This window comes from Melospiza melodia, chromosome 24 (genome assembly GCF_035770615.1).
Source record: "Melospiza melodia melodia isolate bMelMel2 chromosome 24, bMelMel2.pri, whole genome shotgun sequence".
NCBI lineage: Eukaryota > Metazoa > Chordata > Aves > Passeriformes > Passerellidae > Melospiza > Melospiza melodia.
In genome coordinates, this window is record NC_086217.1 from 3,142,915 (window position 1) to 3,161,054 (window position 18,140).

Sequence of the window (18,140 nt, forward strand, 5' to 3'; positions counted from 1 at the left end):
CAAAACCATTTGAAAAACAAAGATCTTAAAACTGCGCATGACCAGAGGCTGCTCATTGATTTTTCCTACGGGGTGGATAAACACCAAGCAGCAATTTGCATCTGTGACCATCTGACAGAAAGCAGGCCCAGGAAGGGACAGTTTTAACCTTGCTTTAATACAGAGTATTCAAGAGATGCAGCATGGAACCATCCCTTAACTCTTCTTTCTGTATCTTCAGGATATGAATATTGGGAAGGTATTAAATAGCCTCAAATATACAAGAGAGTGGTTATGGTGGCTACTGTCTTCCTGCCTCGGTGGAAGCTGGCCATGAATCAACAATAGGGAAACTTAAGGAAAAAAATTAGAAAGAAAATAAAAAGGGGAAAAAAAAAAAAAAGAAAAGCATGCTGGATTTTAGCACTAAATAGGCTCAGGATGATGCCTCAGGATTAAGTAATGCTGTTAAGGGAAACAGAGGTAAGCCAGAAACCATGCAAGGAATTAAAAACAGACTGATGGCTGTAAGATAAGTGGAAAATTGTTTTTCAAACAGCTAACAGCTCCTAATTTTTCCCAGAAAAAATGCAGCCCTATGCTGCAGGACAGTAAAAGCCTCAGTGTCTCTAAATCAGATCCTGCAACACAACACCTCTGAGGTTCGATTCAGCAGCACTTTAGGACAGTTATGCAAAGACCTGAGAAAGGGGAAAAAAAAGAAGTGCCACAAGATGCAATCTCTTACTGAGCAGGTTCACCTGTCAGTTCAGACTAATTACTCCATAAGTCTCAGAGCTCTTGGCCAATGATTTTAAAACATGTCTTAATTCAGCCCACAAAAAGCCTGTTCACGCTCTCACAGCCCTCGTGATTTTGTATTGTATTATACAGACACAGCCACAATTAGGAATTTGGTTGGTCTCCACACAAAGCTCTTTATTGACTCAGCCCTGTTTGTACATACACAGAACTTGCTGCCCCACCTCTTATCTATTCATTTAAAATGTAAAATTTAACTCTCGTTTGTGGGGAAGACGTGCAGATCTTCCAGAAGCACTTATCACCCATTTCATTTGGGGATGGCTCCCTGGGGAAGCCAGAAGGGGAGACCCGATCCTGTCAGTGCTGCACCAACAATCCCTTCCCAGGATCAACAGTGTCATTTTACCATCCTGGCAGAAATGAATTTTTGCCATCAGAACCTTGATCCAACTGCATGCAATCAAACCAAGACATTTTCTTAACTAGATTAGAAATTCACTTATAAAGCAGCATTGACTATAAAAAGATAAATTAATGAAGCTTACCCTGCACAAATCAAGGCAATTTCAGTGCATAGAGCCAACAACATTTTGGCTCAGTGTGACATGAGTGCTCAGTTTTCTACAAGATAAAAAACACTGTTTTTAAGGCATTTAAGCCACTAATTCACCACTGAGGAACTGCAGTGATACTTATCAGAGATTTGTCACCTGCAGAGGGATGGTTTTAATCAGTGCATTTTTTTATTAGGTTTATTTAATGTTTTTACTGACTTTTGTCTAGCAACATCTTGAACTGACGAGGAAAGGGACAGGTATTTAGTCTGGCTGATCTTCAGAGTGAGAATGTTTAGTAGAAAAGGGAACTCTCCTCGTTTTCTGTAACTGCAAGCTGTTCCCACTTCCCTGCTGCTAGCAGGACACGCACACACAAGAGGAAGACACTTGCAAATGGTTTCTGATCCGAATGTTGAGAATCTCTGACTCATTCCTGTCCCATTTGCATAATGCAAAGCACCCCAAGAGCCTGCAAAAACCTGAGTGTGACAGGTAACACCACACTGGGGGCAGCTTGCACCACTGGCTCTAGAACACCAAACTCACAAATGTGAAGTGTCTCCAATCTCACCAAACCAGGAGAAAAGAGATGAAGCTTTACTGTTCAACATCACAAGAACACCAGTGATTTCCCTGCTCATGTAACTGAATGGGGGAGAAAAAAAGGATAATAAAGAAGGCATTTATTGCAAAAAGATTTTTTGGGGACTTGCATTTAAAGGTTTGAGAGGGCACATTTCCCTGCACCGTGTTTCAATGGACTGGTGCAGGTCATCAGTCACACTTCAAAAGACACCAACAAAAAAAACCTCAACCTGGTTGGTTTAAAAAAAAAAACCAACAACGACAAGAACAAAAACCCAACCAGGACTATGCTAATGTTAATAACCCGAGGTTCAAAGACAGTTAACACAGCCCATTGTTACATGCTGTTCAAGCCAGGTCTGAAGGTTCTAAAGAGATGCAACTCTGGTCATTTCCACCTGGCCAGGTTCTACTAAGAGAAAAAGAATCCAAATAACAAATGTACTGAAAGATCTTTGTTCACCAAAGCCATGATTAACACTGAACTCAAACTTCTGGGCCTGCAAGAAGCAAATTTTAGTGTCAAAAGAAACAGTCACTAAGGTAAACACATTAAATAAAATATATGTTAAAAAACCACACAGAAAAAATGGATTTCAGTGGATTTTGCAGTTAACTAACCTTTCTGAAAATATATTTAATCACAACTTTGCTTCACAGGTTGTTCTGAGCAATTATTCTAACAGTTTTGAAAGCTAGTAGAACCAAACTGCACCAAGTAGTTATGCCCAGTAATCTTTCCAAATCTACAGCTTCCCAAACAACCAGTTTAACTTATAAATCCTTCATTTCTTTCCCAGGCTCCCACAGGTCTTTGATCATGAGGCACACAACTTGTATGTCAATATTATTAACATTGTATCTTCAGCAATTTGATGACAAAGACTTGGGCAATCCACTCACCCACCATCAATGCCATCTTTTCCACAAGTGCCAATATTGCAGCACAAAGCTCCCTCAGTGCCTTCCCTGTGCCTTTAGCATATGCAAACCTCAATGGGGCAAACACACCAAATTCTCTAAAAACACAGTGGGGTTGCTGTACCAATGTCTCATGTTGATCTTCAATCCATGATAACTTTCAGAAGAAATGTATGATTGTTTTCAGGCTGCCACAGAATAATGAACTATTATATCCCAGAAAACTTTTAATGACATTTAAGTTTAGCCTATTTTTGGGTCACAACAGGCCTGAGTCAAAAAAGTTAAAATTCATTCCAACATTAATCCATTTTTCTTTCTTCTCAAAACTCATCATTAAACAAAGGTTCAATTAGTGGAGAATCCATAGGATACAGAATTAAACACCCACAATTCCATACTCATAATCTGGAATAACAAATTCTGGGGTCACAGTGGCCTCAATTTAACCATAAAAAGCTCAGCAATTTCTGGCCAAACAGGAAAGCTTAGCCTTTTTTTTTTTTTTCACAGAGAAAAGAAAAACACCCTCCCACCCAAGCCTGTACAAACACACACTCCTCAGGAGACTGAGCAAAGAACAAGCTCTGGTAACTGCTGAGGGAGAGAAGGCATCTGAACCACAGACATGGAATCAGATGGCAAAGGATAAAACCATTCCTTTAAAACAACAAAAGCTATCAGAACTAAATGGCATTTGTCTAAGCCCAAAAAGAAGCACCAGATGTCACTTTGAACAGCAGAAAGTGGAAAGACATCAATAATCTCCTCTTTTTGGAAAGGAGGAGGAAAGATGGCACTGCAGAGCAAGGAGCACACGTGTGCCTGAGCTGCTGATGGTCTGTGACATCCACTCATGCCAAAATACTGCTCCTAAAGTGACTTCAACTGGGAAAGTACAAAGCCCAAGAACTCCAAAGCAACTTTAATTTTCATTCTACCTCAGAAAAAGTCCAAAATCACAGCTGTGGGGGCTTACTGAAAGTAAACTGCTCAATTACACACTGGAAGGGAGGGGAGAGGGGAAAATAAGAATTAAAAAAAAAAAAAAAAAAAAAAAAAAGAGGGGGCAACATCTGCACATCAAAGTAATGCTTAAAAAAATCCCCTTGTGCAATGAAGTTCCTCTTTCACTTCAGAACTAATAAAATAGCATTTGTTCATGTCCAATGCTCTCCATAAAAGGAAAATAAAGCATTTAAATGCCATTTACTCACACACAGTTAGAAAAGAACTTTATATCATGAGCAGACTGAACCTACACTAGTGTCTTGTAGCTCACTATCCCATGGACTGGGCTAAGAAACTGCAGCCCAGAGTTACTCAGGGTCAGGAAGAAAACCAGTATCCTAACAGAGGAATAATTTTTTTAAATTTAAAAAGAGACACTACTTACATTACCTCAGAAGAACAGAAAATATGAAAGTGATAAAAGCTGCCTTAATTTTTTTAATATAACATCATATTAGAAACACCAGCTATATTGACAATGAAAGTCTACTGCTGCTCTCTTGGCTTGTGGGCAAGAACAAAAAAATCCAAGAGTCTCCTTATATGAATAATGCAGAAATGCAGATATGAAATGCCAAAAGCAGTAACTTGCTCCAAAATCTTAAAGTCAAGACAGCTGAGGCACAAAATTCTTTATGGAAAAGATCAGAGATAACTAAAACCATCTCCTAATTATTGTCTCAAATTAGAAGAATTGTTCCAGGTCAAGAACAAATTAGAACAAGAACAGACCTCGTGATGGCTCAGTTGGAATAACCTGGAAGGGAAATCCCAGTGCAGGTCACTGACACCTGAGGGTGCATTATTTGACTAATAATGCACTAATTTGAAGCATCCAAGCACACTACAGCAGCACAGTATCTCTGTTGTAAGTCACAATAAAAGCTAAGGCATTAAAACTCTCCCTTACTGGGACAGTCAATGCCTTGGGCCCTGAGGAGGGGTCAATCACTCCTACACAACAAAGTGGGATTTTCAGACCATGCCTTAGTGGGGATGCATTCAAAAAGATTCCCTACAGTGGAGTTCTGGGAAGACCTCAATATGTGGAAGGCAGCTCAGGGATGGGCTCACCAACCAGGAGCAGGCATTATCTAAAGACTTTTAAAATACATATGATAAGATGACAGCTGCTGGTTTGGTCCCAGCTGCTTTGCAGCAATACTGCCAGTCCAGAGCCATAAAACCTCCCTGGAAGTACAGCAAATATCCAATTAAGTTGAGTCAGGCAGCTGTTTGGAGGCTGGGCTCTTCTGGCAAAGCTATAAAAGCAAAAAGCAATCATCACCTCAGACCTCCACTTCATCAGTGGCAGGAGAGAACAAAAATGTAACTCGGTATAGAGGGCAGATGAATCATTCATTGTGATAAACTGGAAACAGTCACAAGGCTTTTCTAAGGTTTATTTGAGCTGCTTCATTTAAAAACCCAACAACTCAACTTTTGGCTACCCCTCCCCACAAATGTGCTCATTAACAACATGGGAACCTCACCCTTGGTGGTTAAAAAAGAAACCAAAGGGTCAGTGTCTGTGGCACGGGGAGGCTGTGCCACAGCATCTCAGGACTGGCTGCAGCTCCAGGAGCCATCCAAGAAAGCAACAGAGGGGTGAAGAGACAAAGTTCATCAACAGAGTGAGGAAATGTACTCAAACCCTAAAACTCATCAGTTACACTGGTAACTTGTAATACTAAAAGGCCAAGTGATAAATACGAGATTAAATGGAATATGGAAAATAATGTGTGTGAGAAAAAACACAACCAAAAAGCCAAAGAACTGTGAATGTATGAAGCTAAGGATTTTAAACTATTACTCCTCAGCAATTATAATACAATCAAAGGGGCAGCAATCTGAAAATAAATTAGAAACATTACCTGTTTCTCATAAGAACAAAACAAAACAAGTATTGCGACACTAAATTTGTGTCAGCCCCTCTGTATCATGAGTACTTACATGTAGCATTTTTGGGATGGGTTAAAATGAACTGAAAGAGTTGCAAAAAGAACCAAAATAAAACAAAGCATGGAATGGGTTTTGGACTGTAAGAGATCAGACTATCCCTATGTCCTTCTTAGAAAAAAAATGCAACCAAGACAAGAAGACATTTGCAAATCAGTTCTCCCCGTGAGAAGTACAGGGGAAATGTTTTGCTATAGTCTCTTGCAAGGAGAGGGGGAGAGAAAAGAAGAAAAAAATAACCAGTAACACTCCTAGTTAGCATGTTTCAAATGAACAAGTGACTTTATTCCACACAGTACATGTTTTTGTTATGAGGCTTTCATGCTGTAATGTACAGATGGATTCAAATGGGTTTTAGAAAGATGCACAGAAGGTGTGGCCACAAGAGCCAGGCACAGCCTCCAGCCTGACTGAGGGAAGCCAACACCTTTCACAAAGAGGAGGATGATGTCCAGGGCTGGACCTCTGACCAACACAGTCAGCACTGGAGTGCTCCATCTAGCCCAGTGCAGAATGGCAAATATTCAGAGTACAAAGGAAAAGCCTATGTGTAAACAGTTTTCTATTTCTTTTAATTGTGAAAATTGCATCATTCACTTCAGATGGGAACTACTGCCAGAACACTGTGAAGAGTAGAATTTACTTCCATTGAAGAAAGTTTAAAGCACAATACAAAATCCATTATAAAAGTACAATAAACTGAGTATTACCTGTAGCAACCAACAGTGAGTGGGAGAAAGCTGACTAATACAGGTAGCACAGTCCAAGGGCCATGTGAAAGGTCAGCTCAAATCTGTCTGTGGGGGCTGGAAAACCTTGGCAAACCCAAGCACAGCCCAGGAGTGTTACCTGATCCCTGCCATAAGGACATGAGAGTCAGTTCTCACCCATTTGGATGGTGGCCTCTCCCTCCCAGTTAGCAAACTGGGAGTTTTGGGAACAATGAGCAAGGGAAAACAGGTGCTTTTAGAGGACTTTCATTAGGTATGGCCAGACTTCTCAGTTTTGACTGTAATTTTGTCCAAGAACAGTTAAATCGAGTTAGAGTCAAACCAAACTTAGAAGATTGTGTAACAGTATTTTCTTTGTGAGGACTTTAAACTAGGGAGCCCCAAAGGGTTCAGAAAAATACCCGTGGGGGGGGTAATTCAACCACTTCCACAGAATTTCAACCTGCAGCACTCCTGAGCCACCCACAGATCTTTTTCAGTAGCTGACCAGCCTGCAGAGCAGCTCTTTTATCAACATATTGCCCTATGTTTAATAACTTCAGCCTTTCTGGAATGCTAAAAATAATGTTTTCTTCTCAACAAACAAGCTTTAGGGGGAATTTATTACTCATCATGCAAATAGAATCAACAGTGCCTCTAATCTTACTGCGACATCATGCAGGTGTTTGTAATCCAAACAGAGACAGGTGGACTGAAACACAAACTTTTCAAAGGAAAGAAAGCTCAACAAAGTTTATAGAAATGCTGGAAGCCTTTCTACTTATGCCTTTCCTTCTAACATTACCTAAAGAGAGCAAAGGTAACAGCTTGTGAGATTTCCAGACACAACAAGCTGTAATGGGAAGGGTGGAAATCAGGAAATGTGGGTCAACTATAATCACTTTGGTTATCTTTATTTTTTGTGACCCTGCAGAGAAGGTTGTTTGTTGGTTTAAATCTGAATTTTTCTAGGTAGTAAGGTTGGATGATGATCTCAGGGGCAATTCAATGATTTTAGGGAGTGTCACAAGAGTCTTCAGCTGCCCATCCTGGCAGAGAACAAGTGACACTCTGAACCTTACAGGCAATTTTCAGGGAAGAAAAATGAGGAATGCATCTCTTGTCAGTAAAGTGTAAGGAAATGTCAAGGCAGCTTGAGACTGGAAGAAAGCTTTAACACCCTGGCAGAAACAGTCAAATCCACACCATTTTTGACAAACCAGTTTCAGGAGAGGTAGAGCAGAGGTGGCAGTGCAAAATGTATTTTAAGAAATTGGGACAGAAGCAAAGACAAGGAGGAAGCAGAAGCAACTTCTGCTTCCTCCATTCCAGTGGTCAGCAGGGAGCAGAACTGCCAGCCCAAGCTTGAGCACTTCCAGCCTTAAGGATACATCTTGTTCAAGCAGTCTTTGAGGACATGTAGATCATTACAGAAACAAAATTTAGCTGTGAAATATAAGAACAACAGATTCCCCTAATATAGCCTGGACAAGGCAAATTTGTCAAGCTGATGTTCATGTCATCAAAATTCAAGCATTATTCAAAGGCAAGGTTAGGAAAAAGAACATTTTAATTGCCAAATTTCATCTTTAAAAGCGCTCACTGTCCTTGGATGCCACCTTCTTCTCATCTTCCTCCTTGCATTTGGTTCCTTTCCCTTCTGCAACTGCAGGATGCACTTTGAACCCTTGTTTCCCTCCCCCTTCCCAAGAATTTCCTTGATTAGTTGTGTCCCCAGAAGTAGTAAAGATTAGAGCACAAGCCCTGAACTGCACAGGAGCTCAGGGAAATACCTCCCAAGCAAAAGTGGCAGGCTTTCCAGAGGTACTCACAAAAGGTACACAATTCTGCAGCTTAAAATCCTACTTATTCTAAAATAAATCCACTTAGATTAGGAATCTAAGCATAGCTCTTTCCAAGCAGACCATAATGTATTGTTAACAGCACTAAGTAAAAACCAGATCAAATGGTTAAAGTATCATTTTCATACTTATTCTAAAGAAGGGTAGGTAACAAAAGAATACTCAAAATTTGACTGTACATCAGGGCTTATAATGGCAAAACCTACTCAAGCTCAGCAAGAGTTGCAAGAATTTAAAATTTTGTGCCAATTTCTCACAAACCATAGGGCTGACTAGCTCATACTACAAGTCTTCAGTACTAGCAGAGCTGCTATGATTAGTGGAACCTGCTGTCTCATACATAACTCATGAAGAATTCCCCCCTTTCCTCCCAAGGGAAACAATTTTGCATAACAGCAGCACTTCCCTCCCCCCCCATGTAAACCTGTAGAGTTTTAGTACAAGTTAGGGCAAGAAGTAGGTTGGCTCCATGGAGAAAGCATGAATTCCAGAGACAAATTATTTAAATAAGAGGTTTTAGAGACTAACAGTATAATTACAGTTCAGCTGAAGAGAGGGAAAAAAAAAAAAAAAAGCTTTCTGCTCTCTCTGCATGAGGTCCAGCTGCAGTGGAGCCAACAGGCAGCTCCCAGCACTGCGTGCAGCCTGACACGAACTCATGCAAACCAGCAGGTACAAACAAAAATTCTACTCTCTTCAGTATTCTCTTATATTTTATTTATAAAGGGCAGTAACATTTGAACATCACCATTCTAAATTAATTACTCCACAGAGGCTGACTATCTACTTCCCAGACAGAAATAGCTGCTGCTAGCTTTTGCCTTATTGCAGTCACTGTTCTGATCTGCCACCACAGGATCAAAACCCAACTGATTTCATGAGGACTATTTGCTTTTCACAACCTCAAATAGCTGGAGACAAAAGAATCCAAGATCAGGTGCAGAAATTCAAGTAAGCAGTCACTGCTGAAGGGGATAAAAAGCCTCTTAAGCTCTTCAAGACATTTACAACATTTTTAAACTGGGCTTTTAGGCAGTATCTACAGAAAACACCATTCTTTTCTTAAAGAGAGACACACAGGCTGAGGAAAATTATGAACACAACAATTTAAAATGCAAATTTCAGATGCATCTAGCCACTAATCAGGAAGTATTGTAGAGTAGCATCTGGGATTCAGGAATATAATAAATATCCTAAAAATAATTTTCATGAGCAGTTTTGGAGACTGTCAGTTCACTTTTTGCTCCATTGGAGCTCAGCTGTACAACTCCATGTGTTTAGCACATGTCATCATGAAAAAAACCACATTTTTAAGTTTGTTAAAGCAATTCTCACTTGAGTTGTCAGATGGTGGCACCAATCATGCATACAAGGCATGGGAACAAGTTCAGGCTCCACCAGAGACATTCTGCTTCACAACATTTTCTGTTCCATTTGAACACCTACTCCTAGGAGGTGTTACAAGATGTCTTCAAAGCTGAAGGCATGTGCCACTCACACAGAGCTTTAAATACTCAGCAACAGGGCAGGGGCCTCAAAGTGACAAACAAGGACAAGCCCCAGGCTTGACAGATTGAAATGGACAATGCTGCTGGTCTGAAAAGTCTAAAAAGATTTGGCTATTTGAGGGAAAGAAACAATTTTATCCAGCATTTCCCAATGTAGAAAATGAAAACAAATGCAGCCCACTCCAAAAGTCAGAGAAATTATTCTCCTATGCTACTTTCTCTTCCAAGGGCCAAAGCATCCAAAAGCCACATTTATTTCCAAGTGTACATTAATTATTCCAGTCACTGGTGCTTGCCCAGCCTGGGAGATAAGTTAACTGCCACTGCAGGACCAGCAAAGGAAATGAAAGAGCAACAACAGCTGGGGGATAAAGCTGCAGATAAGAGCTGTGTATCAAACTGCTGCAGTATCAGCCTCCTGATCTACCTTCAAATGCAGCACACATAAGTCACCCACTCATTTGCATTTTAAATCTAACACAATTTTCAGAGAAAACTGGAAATTACAGAGATCAAAGGCAGCTTTCCTAGGTAAATGAAGCAAGTAAAACATAAAACACTTGGACCTAGTGCCTCTTTTCACCAGTGCCCCAGTGAAACAGAGAGCTACACAAATGCTCCATTTCTAAGGCTGTAAGACTGGGCAGAGAAAGAACAAATGCATTCCCTTGCTCACCTTCCTATGTAAATATTCCATTCCCAAGTCTCAGCTTCAACTCCCTGGCTAGGACCCTCCCATAGCACTGGAAAAAGTAAGGGCAGGGGGAAGAAGGGAAACAGGCTCATCCTCTGCTACACTGTGTTAATGAAGAGTAGCTGCTCAGGCCTTAACTAACACAGCAAAGAATTCATCCAGACTCCTGTGTGAGTGTTGTAACTCACACCAAATCCCACAGTGGGGTTATCTTTAGTGCAGCCACCTCGAGGTCAGCTTGGCTGTAGCTGAAGAAGATCCAGTCCCTTCTCTTGACCACACAATGCAGACAAAGCCATGGAGCTGCAGACACCTCGGGTGTCACAGCTCTGCTGTCACACCTGGGACAGTCAGCACAGAAAGGACATTCTGCAGCTCAACACCACAGAGCAGAAAAAAGGTGATGCCACAAAGACACACAAGAAAAACTCAAAACTCATCTCCTCCAGGTTTGTTGTTGTTTCTAAGTTGTTTGTTGTTATGGTTGTAAAATTAGCTTTGATTCTTCAAACCTTTTAAAAGGCATATAAATAGAATTATTAAAAATTTAGCAAAGGTTGTAATTCAGGGATAAAGAGCAAGTATGGAAATTTGCCATCTCTAGTACAACAGCTTATAATACAATACTTCAGTCTCACAGCAGTTGTGAAAATGTCCAAACATTATCTTTAGTAGCTCTTCTAGTTTAGATTTCTACTGTAAAATTAATCAAGATTGGTAAATTAAAGCACCTTTTTTCTCAATTTGAGATTATAAGATTTATTTGCTCCAGTGTTGCTAGAGCACTAATGTCTAATTTTCTTACATTTTCATAAAATAGGATTAGTTTAGCCCAGCACTTTTTTTTTCCTGAAGTTCAGGCTTTAGTATTTGATTAATGGTATGTAGCCCTTGGCAATTTCAAAGCACAGGGGATTTTATCAAGGGGTCATATAGTTCACTCCTTGTGAGGCTGAGCTCTACACAGAAAAACTGGATTTCTTATCTTCCCTTGCTTAGTTGGATCCTTACTAGTTGTAGAGAGAAATCAGAAAAGTCTGAATATCACTGCAAAAAGATCCCTCCTCCAGCCATTAGCAGGACTCTGCACATAAACTGGAAATCTATGAATACACTCCCAGTCCTTAATACATGCCACTAAAACTCATAATCCTTCTTTTCTTCCCTCAAGCTGCAATCAAGTTTTACCATTTTAATTTAACACAATAAATTAAATCAAAGTTAGTTCATTAACACCCAGGATGTCCAAGAGTAACAGATGTTATTGATCTGAAACTCTCCCACAATCCCTAATCACAACAGTTAACACAACAGAGATGTCACCTGACCAAAGAGGGGAGGCAGCATCTTTGTGTTGCCAGTAAATAAAAACAAAAGCACGTCATGTTGGTTGCAGTTTGACAAGCAGGTTGAACAAAGCAGATAAATAATTTATCAAGCCAAAATGGGATTTGCTGCTATGCCTGAGCTAACACTTGTCTGTCATGCCTGGCATATCACAAGCTGGACCTTGCAGAGAGGCTGTAACAGCTCCTCCATTCCACTGGCAAAGGCAGCTGAGCTTCAAATTAGCACCATCTCCCTGGTTGTCACAGAATGCTACATGTGCTAAGGCACTGTCACAAACCCAGCTGAGCTGACCACTGGCTGTAGCCAGTGTTTGTTCAACACTCAGAACTCCTGCAGCCTTCAGGCAGCTCAGAGCTCATCTTTCTCTGCTTTCAGGGACAAGTTTAAATAACCATCATAAAACCCTTCTAAATAAAAATAAAGATGCCATACTTAAGGTGGAATGTTTTTACTCCTTGCTTGCAAAGACCACTTTACACCTTCAGACTGGAATACTCCAGAACTGTCTCCTGCACAGAAATACCTTCAGCAACATGATCTTCATCTAAGCAGGTCCAAGCTCTTCTACAAATACAGAACAGACACTTTGTTAAGATCAGCTATTTCCTTCCCACACGCTTCATCCTAATGCCTACAGAAGTTGGCCAATGAAACATAACCCACCTGGAACATAACCCACCTTCAGATTACTTTCATACTTAAGAGGAAGAGTATTTGAGAAGTCTGCACTCAAACCAGGCCTCAAACACTCTGGCAGATCAGAAGAATGCAGCTCCTCATAGCAGCATCTCTTTGTGACACAGATCTCCAACTGCCAGATCAACCACATTTCACATAACTGTGCTTGGTTTTATGTCTCTGTAGTGTTCTGACAGTTTTGCCATCTCAGACTGCAATATTGATCACATATTGATGGCAATTATCATCTTAATTCAAGGCCAGCAGCCAGGGAACATGACCTAAGCACACCCCTACAAATCAACCATCACACACAGCAGAGCTGCCACTCACACAAGAATGGAGCTTGGAAGGGCCTCTGGAAGACACCCAACTCACCCTCCTGCTCAAAGCAGTCTCATCAGATTAGAGTGCTCAGGGACTTGCCTGGGTATCTCCAAGGATGGGGATTCCACAACTTTTCTGGGCAACCTATTCTAATATCTGCCCTATTTCACTATAAAGCACATAGTGCTTGCAATTTGGCTGAATCATTATTCAGAAAATTGTTTCTCACATATTAAAATCATCAAGACCACATGGAGTCCCATCCCATTACAACAAATGGGAAATGATGGAGGAGCGTGTAAAGAAGGGAGAGGAAGGATGAATGTAAAGACAGCTTCACTCAAATCAGGAAAAAAACTGGCACATCTCTTCAGCAAACCTTGAATTTGTGTTCTCTAGGACAGACATCATGACACAACAGCCAGTGCAGGTGAAGTACAGAGGAGGGAGGGGAAAGAGCAGTAGGGAGACAGTGCTCCCCTCATTTATCATCTTCCTGCCTCCATTTGAAACTGTTCCACTCTATCCTGACACAGAAAAATGGTTTTCATGCAGGAACTGAAAATGCCACCTCAGCATCAACTGTTAGCAAACACTCAATTCTCTTAAGGGCTGACAAAGAAAATAAGTGTGGTGACAAACACTCATGGGGACAGAACCTGTGGTGACTGTCAAGTGTGCATGATCACAAAGGGAAAAGTAATTTTGACTTGGCTGAACCAAATTGTGAAGTGATCAAAATCCTATCAAGGAAATCTTCTTCTGGCACATAAGGAAGCTGGTTTGTGCATCACACAAAAGCAAAAACCTCAAAATTCAAGATGATGACCTTCTACTTAAAACACCACCTGGATGGCTTGAGTCATAAAAACAGTCTCTAAGCACCCCTGAATTAATTATGATGACATCTACTGGGAACAGTAGATTATTCACTTCTTTAGAAAAACACTTTCCAGCTATGCCCCAACCCTGTGACAGAAGGAGAAAGAGGAAATGAAGCAGTAGTTTATAGTTTAAAAACAAAACAATTCTAAAATGTAAGATATTAATTAATATGTTTAGTGCTCCTGCATTAACCACGCAGAAACCAAACAGAGCACCACAGCAGCAGAGAAATTACAATGACATGACAAAGAATGGTGATTTTTCTTCTCTTTTCTCCCCCTGGTTCCTGCCTAACCATCAGCATGTATTAATACACTTTATATCTGGGTATTTGGCATGAAGGCTGATAGTTGTGGGGGACATAAAACCTGAATAACAAATACTGGGACTGAATTTAACTCCTTCCAACTTCAATATATATAGCAAAAAAAAAAACCATAACAGGTGAAGACTATAAAGGCATCAGGACAACTGATGTTCAAAGTGAAAAAACAGTAAATCAAGATTTCAGGTAGGAATCCCTCAGGTAGGAATCCCTCAGCTTCCTTATTTTACTTTTTTAAGTAACAGGAATGGGCACCTTCACCTCTCCCAGTCACCAAGCAGCTCCTGTGAAGCAACAGGAGAAGCACAAAGCTGGAGAGCTGCAGCACTGTCAGAAGGAAGCAGCAATCTTGCCTTTCTTTGGAAAAGGCTCAGCAAACAGTATTTAGAGTATGTGAAGTTTAGAGAAAGCTGTCAGTGAGCATCCCCTGAGAGGCAGCACCACACACTGCTAGAGGCACCAGGCAGAGGGCAGGGCACCCACTGTCCTGCCAGGGTTACAGAAACCACAGAAGCAGCTTCTACCATGTAGTGCCCACAAGGAAAAAAAAAAGAGGCCAAGCACTTTTCCTCTTCACTCAGCTGTTTTACAATTGCAAGCCAAAGGTCAACTATCTTCACTCACTTCTGGAAAGCAGCCACAAGATTACTAACAACCAGCTTAATGGCTCCAGTTCAAGTGCTGTTCAATCAGGTCCTGAGTCTGTGGGCAGGCAGCAGTAATGGCACATGACATCACAGGCAAGGTATCTGCTGAGGTCAGAGCAGCCACACTGGGCACCCCTGCCTTCCCTCCCCACAGGGAGAAACTTCCAAGGACTGGGAGTTCAACTTTAGAGATTTTGCTACAGATCAATGCTCTGCCATCCTCTAACAGCCAGGCCTGGCTCTCTGGAGTGCATCACCACAGGGGTCTCACAGGCAAAAGCTTCACTGTGCATGAAGTAACACAGCAAGGGACACTGAGGGTGCAGGTGCATTCAACATGGCACAGGTTTATTCCTCTTCCCAACAAGGACAGGAGGATTGTCCTGGTGAATGAGAGACATCACACAGGGCACATGACTGGGACACCCCAAGATTTCTCACTCATGAGCAGATCTGGCATTTCGGGTGGAAATTAATTTCCACAACCACAAACACATTTGAAGTCAAACAGATTTTTCAAAGCAACAAAGTGCCACAGAAGTTTGTCAGTATGGGTAAAGAGGAACAGTTCTAACTCATTTGGATTTATCTGTCTGAAATTCACCAGTTTTACACGTGAATCTCACCACACTGCACAGAACTCAGTTCAACTATGTGCTGAAGGATTCCTGGAAGTCCTGATGCTTCTGCTGACTTTAGTGATAATCTTGAGCAATTTACCATTTTTATGGCTCAGTTTATGCATCAATGAGGTAAACATGTAAAATCTGTGAGCATTTTCATATGAATATGAGCTGAAAAGAAAGGAAATACAGATTGAAGAATTGTGCATAAATGCTCTGAGGACGTGTTCAGCCAAGGTTTAGGGTAAAGTAGGAAAATCCTCTGTATTCTGGGAAAAATAAAATTATTAATGCAGTGTAACAGTATATATATGTTTATATTTGTGTGAAAAAATTTGTATCCATGGGATGACATCAAGTAAACTCAAGAACACCTTACTGTGAGCCACTGTGCACAGATCTAAGACTTTTAACACAGACTAAACTTCAAAAACACTAAAAAAAAGTATTTTTCCTTTACTTCTTAGAAAACATATTTTTAAACAAATGAAAATTTTATTATATTTTTTCATGTACTTAAATAAACTTCTACCCCATACTAAATGAAAATAGCTGAGAATACACTTTACAATATATACTCTATTTCATTAAACTTCATTTTTCCTTCCTGTTCAGCATTTTCTAAAAGCTGACTTCAGCTATGCTCTACTTCAAATACACTGTAAAAGTTGAAGCAGCTAGTAGTAACCCAAAAGAGCAAGGTTATCACAAAAGGTTTCCAAAATTCTGGCAATCTCAAACATTTAAAAATAGCCCTGGGAAATATCCTGGTGATTTACCCACACAGTGGCACTGAGGTGTACAGGTCTAACAGGAGTTTTTAGGCCAATTATGGGGCAGGGATGTGTAGGACATACACAGATGCAATCATTTTATAAGTTAAAATCTCAAAGCATGATATGCTTTAGCAACCTTTATCTGTTTATTGCCTCACACTTTTAACAAAGCCACAGTTGAAATATCAGCTATAAAAGAAACATAGTAGGTTGACACATAAAGGTTATTTTTTTCTAGCTTATTTTAAAATAGGAGTTAAAATCAAGCCCTTTCCTGGCAAAAGTGTTGAGCAGATGAGTAATCCCACTGAGGTCTGCAGGACTTGATTTGTCAGCATACACACAGTTACAGCCTTACATCTGCAGGAAAACCACCTCTCAAAACTGCTTCTACTCCAAGCATTTTAGAAAAAAAGCAGCTTAAAGATACCTTCACACCAAATATATCACACTAGCCCACCTTTATGGAGAAATAGTGATTATGAATGAATTCCATTAAAGCATTTTGCAATATGGCTCTTATTACTTGGAAGTAACAAAGCTCTGAGCTACACTTCACCAAGGCCAAATCACTAAGGAGTTTTGTATTTTACTCCCCCCCAAAATAAAATGTTGGACTTGTTCTGTGTGTCCAGTTTTGTTACAGTTGTAGAAACTCAACTCTTTTTTCAAATTCCTGTAATATAGCCAAGATGAAACCTAAAAAGGCTTTGATATATTGAAAGAATTATAGACCAAAATTCCTCTAATGCACTCCAACATTCACTTACATCTGCACAGATCCATTATATATTCAGCCACAAGCTTATCACTCCAGTTCATCACAACTGAAGATAAAACTCAGCTTCAATATTTGACAGCCTGATGCTAAAAGATTATCTACTGAGAAATAATCCAATCACTGCTCTTTGATATTAGAATCCTTAGCAGGAGGCAAAGAAAAGGAAAAGCAAATTGATCTTGATTACTTCATGGGGCTTCCTCTCATAATCTCTACACTGAATTCCCCTTTATCTTGTACTTCTGCTTATTTGCTGCCGTGTTTATGACTAAGTTTTCAAATATTCCAATCTCAGAAGAGAGAATCGAGAGACTTTGGGATGCATGCTTAATACTGAAACAAAACAGCCTCTCCTGCTCTCAGAGGTGTGACTGGGATTTAGAAGATCTTGAGGCTCCGTATGAAAAGGAGATGGCATTCTCTGGGGACCCAAAAGAGGGTCAGGTCAGACGGACAGGAAGAGACTCAGAGAGAAATTGAAGAGTCCAGGGGTAAAGAGGGAACACCCGAGCCCGAGCTCTCCACTTACCTTAAGGATATCGCCCCGTTTGAAGCTCAGCTCGTCATCCGCGGTGGCTTTGAAGTCGTACTTGGCGATGGCTTCCATGCTGGGGCTGCCGCGCCCGGCGGTGCGGGCGGTGGGCAGGAAGCGCTCCCCGAAGCCTCCGCTCCTCCCGCGGCGGCGGCTCCCGGCTCGGTGCGAGGCGCCGGCCCCGTCTCTCACATACAGGGAGGCCGGGGGACGATCCGCCCTAGGGGAGGGGGAGGAGGAGGAAGAGACGGGCCATTAGGGGAAGTGGCACGGATCGATGGCCGGGGCCGCGCCCAGCGCCGCTCCCTCCGCCCGGCGCGGCGCGGCCGCCGCTTCCTCCCGCCGCCGCTCGCCCGGGCCCGGCCCGCCCGAGTGACGCGTCCCGCGGCCAATGGCAGCCCCGGCGCTGAGGGGGCGGCACCGCCACCGCCACCGCCACCGGCACCGCTCCTCATGCCGGGCCCTCCCCTCTCCCGGGGATCGCTCCCGCTCCTCGCAGCGGCAATCACAGCGATGGAACGGGGGGAGGACGTGGCCCCGGCAGGAGAGCCCCGGGCTCGGCACCGCGGCACCGGCACAGCCCGCGGTAGGCGAGGGGATGCGCTCCGCTGCCCCACCGGCTGCCCTGGGAAAAACCCGTCTGGAAATGCCCGCACCGATCGTTT

General features: G+C 41.7%; 1 protein-coding gene across 1 annotated transcript in view; it reads right to left on the reverse strand.

Moving 5' to 3' along the window:
* GRB2 (growth factor receptor bound protein 2) overlaps window positions 1-17,686 on the reverse strand; it is a 44,661-nt gene extending 26,975 nt beyond the window's left edge. The window contains exon 1 of the mRNA XM_063176019.1: window positions 17,473-17,686. Coding sequence (XP_063032089.1) covers window positions 17,473-17,550 — 78 coding nt within the window. The 5' untranslated portion in view covers window positions 17,551-17,686. The remainder of the gene's footprint in view (window positions 1-17,472) is intronic.
* Between the last annotated feature and the right edge of the window lie 454 nt (window positions 17,687-18,140).